This window comes from Tetrao urogallus (genome assembly GCF_951394365.1).
Source record: "Tetrao urogallus genome assembly, chromosome: 2".
Taxonomy (NCBI): Eukaryota; Metazoa; Chordata; class Aves; order Galliformes; family Phasianidae; genus Tetrao; species Tetrao urogallus.
In genome coordinates this window covers 45417386-45429650 of record NC_136814.1, presented here as the reverse complement: position 1 = coordinate 45429650, position 12265 = coordinate 45417386, and the positions used below count along the sequence as shown (strand labels likewise).

At 38.0% G+C, this 12265-nt stretch overlaps 1 protein-coding gene across 1 annotated transcript in view; it reads right to left on the bottom strand.

The window, feature by feature from the left end:
• Positions 1-12265, bottom strand: part of UTRN (utrophin) — a gene marked incomplete at both ends in the record, with an annotated part of 311326 nt that overhangs the window by 104210 nt on the left and 194851 nt on the right. Inside the window, one exon of the mRNA XM_079550328.1 lies at positions 7529-7685. Within this exon, the coding sequence (XP_079406454.1) occupies positions 7529-7685 (157 nt within the window). The remainder of the gene's footprint in view (positions 1-7528; positions 7686-12265) is intronic.

Genomic DNA, 12265 nt, shown 5'->3' with positions numbered 1-12265 from the left:
CACCACCTGTTTTTAAAAAATGCAAACACTAAACTGGAGCTCCTGAAAACTTCTATGGGATTTATAGCTTGGAAAAAAAGATCTTGGGAGTCTGACTGAATGTCCTCTGAATCATTTGCTTGATATGTGGCAGCAACCAAAAAGTCAATGAAGTGTTGCACACAATCTGAAAGAGCGGGGTAAAAAGCAATTGTTTTACTAAATATGAAACAGTGATGCAATCTCATCCTAAGTAACACACCCAGTACCAGCTGACACTCGTCCAGGATGCAATGGAATCAGGAAAATGCAGAGAGATGAACAGCAGAGGGAGTTGTGGCAATACAGCAGCTTTTTCATGGTTAGAGATTAAAAAGGTTCAGGAGTGGAAGAGGTGGTATGAATAAGGTTTCCAAATGATTTGGAGGTATGAATAAGGTTTCCAGAGTGAGTGAAGAACTGTTATAAATCAAATCCAATAGTGCTAGAGCAAAGGTTACCGAAACTTTAATGAGAAGAAAATAAAGTGAAATATGACTTTTTTCTTGGCATTGCTGGGGAGAGGGAAGGATTTTGGTTCTTTGTTTAAACACAGTAAATGCTAAGAATTTGGTGTCTATTTGCCACAGAAAGTTCTAGAGACAAAATATCAGCGAATTCAACATGAAATTAGATAAATTAATGGGAAACAGGTACAAAAACATATAAGGACCAGAGCATAGATATGGTATGATATAAGGACCTGAACATAGATATGATACGAAGGATATACAGTTGTCTTCATCCACTAATGGTGAATGCCTGGGACTTGAAGAGGAACAGACAACAAATGGCCAGAATGAAACATTCTCAGTAAATACCAACTTCTATTGACACAACTGAAGAAAATACACTGTAATGGATGAATTGTTGTTCTAGAAAAAAGATTCTGTATGTGCTTAAGTGTACATGTCCCCAGTGGGCTGAACCCCCCATGGGCTTCAAGTCAAATAACTGAAAAACAGAAATAAAACAGCAACAACAAAATGACTGAATTATACATAAAAGAACTAGAACAAGGAAAGAGTTAGAGGTCAAGAAACGTAGCATTCCCCAAATCATTTCTGTAATTAAGCTTCAAAAAGTCATACTAAATCCTCAACTTTGACCCCCCGTCAATATTGTTTTCTGACACAGCTTATTAAGAATTGGGACATTCATGACCCAGTTCTCATACAAACAGTTTAGACACATGCTGGTAGAACAGTATCCAAGCTACAAAGCCTAAACACAACTGCAGAATGGGTGACCACTATGTTTGTGCTCCAGCCCTTCACTAGCAAAGCATATGGCTCACCTGTCACTTCCAGTCAGTTCTGTAGCCCAGAACATGGGAGAAGAAACTAATGATATGATACATCCTACTACATCAAGTTGTTCTGAGGTAAGCCAAAGGCTTCGTGATGGAAGCAGAGAGGTCTTTTGGAATGGGGAAAAAAAAAATCCCAGAGAAAAAGGCACATCATAGTTGCAGTGGATGGCGGAAATGCTGACCACTTAGCTGTTTCTGCAGTTTTAGCCCAATTTCTAACAAACACTTCCCTTCAAAGCAAAGTTAGAATACCTTCTTTGACATATAGTTATTGGATATACTTCGAGAAGTTTAGGCTTTATTTAGTAGCTTGAAAAAGACTCAATAATGTTTTTCAAGTTTATATAGGATTCTTTGATTAGAAGAAACAAGAGCAACATGAAATGTACATACTGATATAGATATATACCTATATAAGGAAGGACTAAGAAGACTATATCACAGAAATATTTTGCTTACTGCATTGAAAAAACTGCCTAATTGCTTTTCCATAGCAAGATAGCTTGCTTTACTTTGCTTTAGTGACTGAATATTTTGTTTTTTCATTATCCAGGTTATTTATTATTTTAAGTACTGATACATTGCAACTTTCGACGACTTATCAGAAGACAACTGTGCTTTTGGGAGCAAGCTGAAATACAGCCAGAAGCAATATTTTTTTGTTCAAGTTAAAAAACAAATTGCACTGACATTCTAATTTAACACTTCCTTCTTTGCAACATGCTTTTGTTTACACATCATTCTTTTGGAAAAATACTCCAGGAGAGCAGAGCGATACACACCTGAATCATTCACATAACACAAAAATCAATTCCAGTAAATCCTTAGTGAGCAATGGCTTTTAGTCAGGACCATTTGAGAACTCTCATTTGACTTGAGACATTGACTACATTCTTCCTTTTTTGTAACAAAGTATTCCCACCCAGAACTTCCACCTCTTCCTTCTAAACATCCCTCAGAGAGAACAGCTTCAATTAAAGACATCTCCTTACTTTGAAGAGCTACTTCACAGTAGCCTGATAGGGAATGCTAAAGCTCCCACTTTATTCTCATCCTTGTCTGTTAGAACAGGTTGCAGCAAAACGGTCTACCAATCCCCTTCTCCCAACTACAGGTTGCTTAACTCTTCTTCTCATCCACTCACAGCTCACACCTCAGTCAAAAATTAATATGGCAGCAGCATAGCTGACCACCTCTACTCACACAGATTTTGCATTTGCTTCATGCCTTATGCGATGAAATGCATAACAAATTAACACAGCTCCTTCCTAGATTACAATTAAAAGTATAGAATATGACAACGATATAATAATGAACATTTTTTGTTAGAATTTTTTTTTTTTTTTTTTTTTTTAAAAAGCAAATTTTAATATGGAAAGTAGGCAAGAAATATAAACCTAGAATAATTAAACGGGAAATACTTTAAGGCTAATCCCCATTCCCCTAAATCAGGCAGGCAATGCCTGAGTCTACAAGGGGCCTGTTGACTCGAAAAAATAGACTGAAAGAAAGGAGCCTCACAGAATGGAACTTCCTGACTTGACCAACTAGCCTTAATGACTGTCTGAGAATGAAAGCATGGAAAACACAAAAACACAAGTTGGAAGCTGTAAGATCTATGGGATCTGCCTTTGCAGAATGATAGACTGTTTATCTTCCCTTCCTCTCCTGGCTGCTCACAGCAGATAAACATCAGAAAAGGGAGGAGCGGTGCACAACCACCAAAGGCTCTCATTAAAGACTTTCAAGTCTTCTAGACACAAGTAGGGTGCCACACCAAAGGGCAGACTCAGACGAAGTAGACCATATAAGGGTGAACATGCACATTTACATCTGTCGATCCACAACTCGCGGATGAAGACCCCAGACTCAGGACAACGCTGGATCCAGAACAGGTGAAATACCTCTACTTCTAAATCTGTTTCTCTCTCTCCTTTTTCTTCAAGGTTTTCTTCTAATTGCTTTTCTTCAAGTAGCCATTGCCTAAATTTGCTTTAAAGTAGTTGCTTACTAATTGCTGGAAAATTGCCACATTTTGCCTCAAAGAAGACAAAATTATTAGTTTAGGCAAAATTATTAGTTGTTAGAAAGCTCAATAAATTGTCTTGTATTGTTTCTCTGGGTCACTGCCTGACTGTCACTCTGGTGATCCCTTAAGAGCAGGGAATGTCCTACTCACTGAAATTCCAAAGATCCACCTTACTCACAACCGACCGAATGGTAAAAGAGACGTGTCTTATAGAAGAAGTTAACATTACAGAACCACAGAATCATAGAATTGTAGGGGCTGGAAGGGACTTCCAAAGATCATCCAGTCCAGCCCTCCTGCAAAGCAGGCCCCCTGCAGCACGCTGCACAGGTAGGCATGCAGGCAGATCATGAATAACTCCAGAGAAGGAGAATCCACAACCTTCCTGGGCAGCCTGTTCCAGTCTTTTCCTGCTGGTAAAGAGAACAATGGAGTTATAGGCATCCTGAAGGGACAGAACCAGTAGGAAGTATTTTCCAGGTTGGCTAAGCTAACATTTTTGGTGAAGTGGAAATTGCTAAATAAAAGAAATACTTTCAACTTTGAGTATTTGACCAATTTAACAAACCAAATTTGAAACATGAAATTGAAAAAAAAAAGAAAAAACATGAAACTGAAATTGACAGCAACCCCAAAAGTTTGATGAGTATCTGAAATATTAATGATCCACCCATAGACATAACATTACAATTCAAACAATTACAGGTCATTGGCCAATTCATTCAATTCCCAACTCAAGGGAAACTAAGTTAAGCATGTCTGTGATAAGATTATTTGGGAGGTTCTTTGTTTATTCTTTGTTTGGAGTTTGTTGAGGCTTTTTTTTTTTTTTTTTTTTTTTTTTGCAACTTCTATTTTGGCAGTTGATCAGAACAGTTTTGCATTACTATGTGAATATTCACATGGAAGACTGTGAAAGAACAGAATTAAAGCAAAAAAACTGAGTTGGTAAGGATAAGCAAAAATTGAGAAACAGGAATTAAAGTGATTGATTGGTAATCAACTCAGAAAAGGCAGCCACTCCCTGTAGATCACTGCTTGTGTCACCATCTTTGCACCTGTGTTTTCTATACTTTGAGGACATGAATATTCTCTGCTATAAGTACATGTCATGCAGAAGCATTTGAGTTCAAAAGCCATCTAAAACTTCCACACACTGTCCCAACACTTTCATACTAAGCACTTCTGGATTTTTTCCACTGTTCTTGGATCTGTCACCACTCTCAAAAACAAAGAAATTTTGAAAATAGTTAAAATAAGAAATTTGAGGTTCTTCATTGAATCCTGCCTTCCTCCTATAAGATAAAGAGCACAGCTCAGCACCCAGACAGGATGCGCTCGCTGTTTGACTGCACTTGGAATTTGGTATGTGATAAGACTGTGAGCTGCTATGGTTCACGGCAGTCCATGTGATAACAACATAAAAATTAGTGCAATATTTAAAAATATTTGCAACTCTGAAATATTTCTGTCCATCTGGAACACGTGAGCTAAATCTGATTCAACATTGATGTGGGTAATGTTTATTTTTAAAGCACAAAAGCATTATTGTTACTAAAAACAAAAACAAGCTTAAAAATCAATTCGCAAATCATTTTATTCCTCCTGTCCAAACAGACTTTAGTATCACAGAAACAATGAGAGCTAACTCAAACTATCACATAATACTGTACTTATTTATCTAACGCTGCAGAAGCCCAGCAGTGAGTGGGGGAGACGCTACCAGAGCTTAGTACCATTGAGCTGAAGCAACAAAGACAGTTTCATGTAACTGAGGGGAAAAAACTGTAGGTTAATAAGAATGATTATCAAGTAACTAGGGTCAAAAAGCAATGCTAAGATGAGAAGCATTGAGGATCCTAAAAAACGAAGGACGGGAATGATAATATCATGGGCCGCTGTTTTAAAGAGCTCAGTGAATATTTTGCCACTTACATTTTAATGTACCAGCAAGGACAAGATCGGGTGAGCATGCAGAAATAAGAGCAAAGGGATCACAGAGAAGTGGAGATAAAATACTGCACTGAACTGCTCAATTTGCACAAGGACAATTTCAAAGCATCATTCAGTTGTGAAAATAAAGGAAATAGGAGAGCAGAAGCACCCAAGCCTTGTGCAGAGAGGCACCAGCTGACAAGCGCTGCTGAAGCTTAAGATGAGGTTATAAAAAGGATGAGGTTGATAAAAAGTAAATCTTACAGGTAATGTGAAATGCCTAGGAGGCTTAATACTTGAAGAAGTGTGGGCAAAGAAATGTGGCATTTAATCTAACACCTGGACAGCCAGTGATGACAGGTAGAATAATAGGAGAATCCTTGAGAGTGAGAGAAATCAAGTAACATATCTGAAATATTTATCTGATTAAGTTTCAGCTTAACACAGGGCACAAATAGTGAAAGTAGCATCTTAATGCAATGCAATGCAAGTGACATCAACTCAAGGCACAGAGTGACTGACAGAGTGGAATCACAAATCACAAAGTTATTTTTAAAAAGAATTCAGTAGATTTTGAAAAGACAAAAAATTTCTGTAACACAAAGTTTTATTCTACATCTGGACAGATGTTAAATAATGCTGAGAGAAAGGGGCAGGAGAACCTACAGAGGACTTTTTTTTTTTTTTTTTTTTCCCTCCCTCCTTCAGTTTCCACTTTCCACATGAAAAAAAAAAACCAACTTTTCACCCTGGTATAGTTACTCAAACTATCACTTCAGTGAGGAACAGACGGTTCCTGTTCAGAAACAGTGTGAAGCTCTGCCATGCAGATTCAAACCACTGAACAGCTGCAGTCCAGCTCCCTGTCTCTGGTAACCACAAATAAACAAGTTCAACAGAAAGTGAAATACCACACATTAACAGATCTCTGGTATGACAGTACTATCATGTGAAACATAGGAATTTCTTTGTTCCTACAAAAACAACTACCAGAAAAAAAAAGAAAAAAAAAAGTCCAGTTATCCCCTGAGATAGATCTGCAATTGAATACTGACTTGTTGCCTCCATAGGTGTACAAAAAAAATGAACAGATTATCTTTGTGCAGGGGATCTTATTAAATACTGGACTAAGGCAACTATACCCAATACTTTTTGTGACAGCACAAGAGCACTGCCTTTTAGAAACATAAAAGAATCATCTCTAAGAGCTTGTGAATATACATATTAGAATATTAAGTTAACCTCAATGTATAATAAAATAATCCTCATTCTTTAAAGCTATGTGTAAGGTTTAAACAATAAGTTTTTTCCTTCTCACTACTGCAGCTCTCTATTGACCAAAATAACCCATCCTTGCCAACATGTTGTTCTGCTTTGAAGTGATATATGAAATTTAGCATTTTTACAAATCAAATTGACATCTTCAAATGAGACACACTACAGCAGGATTTGTTATTAGCATTCATATACTGTAATCTAGCAAGAGACACAAACAAGCCTTTAAAGTATGACTGGTAGAGGTCTAAAGACTAAATTAAGGGATAACTTAGGCAGATTTCCTTAAGTATTCCTTAGACTTGTCTATTTTGTAGTCAAGTCTTAAAAGTACTGCTCAGCACAGACTACTTTCTCTGTAGTTATTCACGGTGTTTCTCTGTATTTCTCTCAAATTCCGTTTTTGTCCTTATTAAATACCACAGCAGAGAAGATACCAATATTGCACTGATGGAGGAGAACACAGTTGTTAGCTATATCAAATCCCATTTGCTCTCTTTCCCTCTCTACACCATACAGAATAAATATGACAGTAGGATGGAATCGGCTTTACTATAATTAATTTGTCCAATGGCAAGCATATCTTATCTTGATTACTCATTAGAGTTGGTGACACACACTTTACATAAATGAAGATATGTGAATGTAACATATTTTGTTGTCAAAATATACGTAATCATTAGGAAATACACCAGAAATTTGTTTGGACTGAACATGTGCACCAGAAATCCTTTTGATAAAATTGTGAAGAGTGTATTTCACTCTATGCTTTTCTGGGCAAGAGGAGAAGTAAAAGGAGTAGAGATCTACACCAGTTGTTTTGTGTGTTTGTTTGTTGTAGAAATTAAACACTGGGATCAAGCACACATCATTTCTCCTATATTCAAAGTTGACTCATTCTATTATTCACAGTAGCATATGGATCTATAGATTGATAGGCAAGAAGATAGGCAACTTACTTTGCAGTGATCATACTGCTGCTGTAAGGTTGGAACATCCCCTCCGATGGGCATTTGCTTTTTCAGTTCTTCATCTTTTGTATTCAGCCATTTGATTAACTCTTCCAGGGATGTCAGCAACCGGTTCCATTTCTCTGCACTTGCCTCCAAGTGAGCCCTGTGAAACAACATAAAAGCATATTTAATACACTGAGTGGTACAAAACCCAAGAAATGGTAACAAACAGGTAGATATTATCTATTTATAACACTCTATTTTTCTATTGTTAAGAATGAGTAACATGTTCAACTGCTGAGGACCATTGACATGTTAAAAATAAACAAACAAACAAAAAAAAACCCAACGTGGAATCATTTTGCACAGCAAAACATTATAAGCAGGTGAAAAATGAGGGAATGCAGACAAATATGTACTTGATGTGACCTTTCTAAGACCTCTGTAACTCCACCACAGCACATGAAGTACAAGCCTCATTTTGTCACCAAACTGAACTTTCATGACAAGACCTTGGATCTCCAGCATCAAGAGCCACAAACTCTCCCAGAAGCCATCAGCAGTAAATTAACTGTGCTGCTGAATGCATTAGTGACAAAGATCATTGAATACATCACCTTCAGTAGATGAATTATGAGAGAATTAATACAGAGTGAATCTGTCACCCAGTTAAATCAACATAATCCCCAAATTGCACAATATCCTCCCCTTCTATTGTGTTCAAAAACACACTGACCTGATGGCTTCTTCCTGCAGTGCCTACACAGCTGCATGCAATCTTTGATAAGGGTCAGTAATTTCCCTTTTACTCCAGTCATTTCATGCAATGGACTCATCTGAGTCCTAGAAGTATTTAGCTTATACCAGTAAACAACAATTTCTTTCACCATGCAAGTGACAGAATGGAGAGAGCTCAGTTCACTCCAGCATAGACACTAGCTCTGTACCTTTGTGCCCTGCTGCTGACAGATGAGTGAACTGAACACTACTATTCTGTTTTCTGGGTCTTTTCTTTTCTATTTTGAACAGCTTTGTCTTATTTTTTTCTGATTCAGTGTAGTTCACATCTTGAAACATTCACCCGGCTTCCATATTCTCTCAAATGGCATTGGAGTGCATGTTTGGTACTGACATGACAAGTTGACATGACAATCGGAACAAAGTGGGTAATGAGCTGCAAGGTTTACTTTGAGGCAGACTTAGGTTTGGATCTCACAGGGATACTGTGATAAATGAACCAAGAAAAGTAGTCCATAAGAGGGCATGGGCAGGGGGTGGGGGAAGTCTTGCAAAAGATAAACTAACTTTAGCAAGAGGAAGCTATTCTTCACTTCATTTAAGAAAGCACTACAAGGGAAAAAATAAGAATTACTACTTGTGTTGCTCTACTGCCAGCATTTTCCTTCATCACTGTTCCTGTCTTCCCTTGTTACACTCACTGAAACCCTTCCCTCAATACTGAATCCAACCTGCAGCCCCCAGCTGCACATGCTGTCAACAGCATGATGATATCCATAAACAACATTCACTTTTTCCTTTTCAAAACTAGCTTCACTTCCCACCAAAAACGTTCTCAGAAATATCAAGCTGTGAAGTCTTGAACACACACTGCCCTCCCGTCCTACATACTCAACAGACCCAGCCCTCCTTTCTGGGTGTGAAGAAAGTAATACTCCCTAGTAATCAGGCAGAGGAAACATGCTGCCAAGGCAGCTTACATTTGAATTCATAGCTTTGCTGCCAGACTGTTGCCAAAATAAAGCATATTCATGGATTTCTAGCAACAATGACAATTAAAAAATGTAGATCCATAGTCTCCTGTGCATTTGATAGTGACATCTCTATTCATCATGACTTACCACTGTATCCAGTACCTTTAAGCATCTCTCGTCTCTAAAAATTGGCACTCTCTAGTCTCCTGTTGAGTTTTAGAATTATTGCATTACTGTAGAATTATTGCACACAGAAAGGATTTTTGTAAGGAGAAAGAAATCCCTGTCAGTAGCTAAATGACACTTTAAGGATGGACCACTTAATTTAACATACATGGCAACAATATTAATAGGAAAAGAAAAAAAAAAAAGTGGTATTAATGCAAACGATGTGGAATATAATACTAAATTAAAAGCATCATAATTTACTACACCTGAGTGTCTATGTACGTGCCAGTACAATGACAGTACAAAATATCACTTGCACACAGTTAGCAAATCCAGCACAAGCTAAACTTGTGGGAGTAGAGTAGTAAGGTTCAGAAGGAGGAGAAGAAAGAGACTGCACTAACAGGGCATAAAAATTCCTCTCTCTGAACACGAAGTGAGCTAATATCTCTCTGGAAATGTTGGAAGAAAAAAAAAAAACAAAACAGGGAAAGACATCACATCAGCCTAGACTTTTCCTGTTACTCTTCTAATCTCATCAGAAGCAATGCTCAACATAAAAAACAACATGCAAGCAGCAGTTGAAAAGCAGCCACAAGTATTCAATTCTCCAGAGGAGTGAGAAGCCATATGTTCAGCATAACACATTCAAAGCAAATGCTACACAGGAGCAAATGAGCCTAAATATGCTTCAATTTGTATTTCAATGTAAAGTTTAATGCTGTATTTAGATTTGTTATACGGACTAGCCAGATCTAGAGCAAATAAGCTATGCTGGAGTTCTGAATCGTTTCTTCGGCTTCCCCATTTGGAAAGGATTTCTGCTCTTGTTTTTACGTTAGTACTTTTACCAGTACATAGTCTGCCAGGTCCAATGGTGGCTTAGAATCTGCTTTGATAAAAATACAGGTAACTGACAATTGTTTTATTTTGAGTACTGGTTGGAGCAAAACTATGTCCTAGCATCAGACACCATCAGAAGCACTCCTAATGGGAACCTTGATTGACACTGAAAAAAAAAGAAATAAAAAGAGAGAGCAGTCTTAAAGAGCAAGTTTTCTCTGCTTGGACTGGATAACATCCTGAAGAAGAGCAGCAACTGGGACACAGCCTCCCTTTTGTTGGCCCTGAGAGGCTTCTTCCCCAGCTGGAGACCTCCTCAGCTTTTGTTTCTGCTATTTAGGTATCACTTCTCCTGCTGAGCAACAAAGGAACACATGGAATAAAAATATCTGGTGGGTGGTCTAAATATAGAGAATCCTTCCCTGCTTCTCCCATATTTTTATCTCTGCCCTCCCCTCAGTGCTGATCCCCTCCCACTCAAGAAGAAAACAGTCTCTCCTAAGAATTTGGCTTTAAAAGGCAAACATGCAGCTTCGTTTTCCTCCTGGGAGTGACATGACAGAGAGAAAAAGAAAGAAGCATGAATAAGCCTATGAGTAATTTCATGGAGAAGTACAGTCTTCTCAGGGTGGTGTCTCGGTCACTACAAGTACAGTTTTTAAACTAGTTTCCATGCATTTAAAAGTATGTCACAAGAGTTCTGCTTTTTTTAATGTGGAACTCCCCCCTTAGTTCCAGTAGCAGGGAAGTAAGTCAGTGCAGCAACAAGCACCATCAGCTCTGAGGATGGAAGCAATGAAGAAAGCCTCACGCTATCCCTAAGGGAGAAATGTACCTTCAGCAATTAAAAACCACCATAATCAGAATAGCTGAAAACATTCTAAAAAACTTACAGATGCACCTTAATTTAGAAGCAACATCTCAAGTTAAAATCCATTAAAAAAAATCACATTATTAGCTCTAGCCCATAAGACAATTATATTCTCCTCTCACAAGATGTTTCCATAGTTTTGCTCTCTAATTTGTCCTTGAAATAAAGTTACACCAAGAAAACAGAATTTGAAGGGAAACAGCCAGATCAACACACCGACTTCATGTTAGTCTCAGGTCTTGTTAATTCCCTGAAAAGGCTTTCATCATTGAGAGAGAAGTGAACTGCAATCAAACAGGGCAAAATACACCAACTCAGAAATGTTGCACTCCTTTCACAGGAGGCAGATTCAAAAGGTTAATTCACTTCTGTTTGCTCCACTATACTCTGCCCTGCTTGCTTTCTACTTGTAGTTCACTGACACATGGCCCTGCAGCATTGCAGGTATTAGCAGAGTAATAATGTACACAGTGCAAACGTTAATAATGCTTAGAGGGATTCACATTCCATATTTACATAAAAGAGAAAAGACAGAAGACCCATTTTTCTGAACAACAATCTACCTGTTTTGAGTGTTCACTGTGCAATTGCTTTATCTCCTTGGAACTAAACAATGTGGCCTTCAAGCCATGCATAATGGCCATACTGGCTACCCATTTCTCTCCTGAGTATGATCACCACCAGGAAAGGCCAAGCAATTGGATTGCTTTTGTCAGAACTTGCAGCTGTTGACTAAATTGTTAACTTATGAGCATGTTTCATTCTCATTCTCTCTCACGCTGACCAATATGTGATTACAGTTCATAATAGCCCAAGTTTAATAGCTCTTGCAGCCTCTGCTAGCCCTCATGCCAAATTTTTCAGTTCTTCTGGTTCAAGCTCCTCCTATTGGCTTTTACTCAGCAGATCCTGTCAGTTACAATTAACTGCTTAGCTAGCTGGTGATGGGGTAAGTCGAGATGTAAAGTAAATTTTACCTTTTCTCTATCTCACTCTTTCAAACTCTGGTGCCCACATTCAAAGCTCAGTGCATTTTTATGGTTTTTGGAAAATTCATATGAATGTTTGATGTTGTCCTGTTCTATTAAAAGAACAGTCTCCTGTAACCAACAAGGAAGCAGTGGTGACTGAAAGCTCCAGTAATACTTT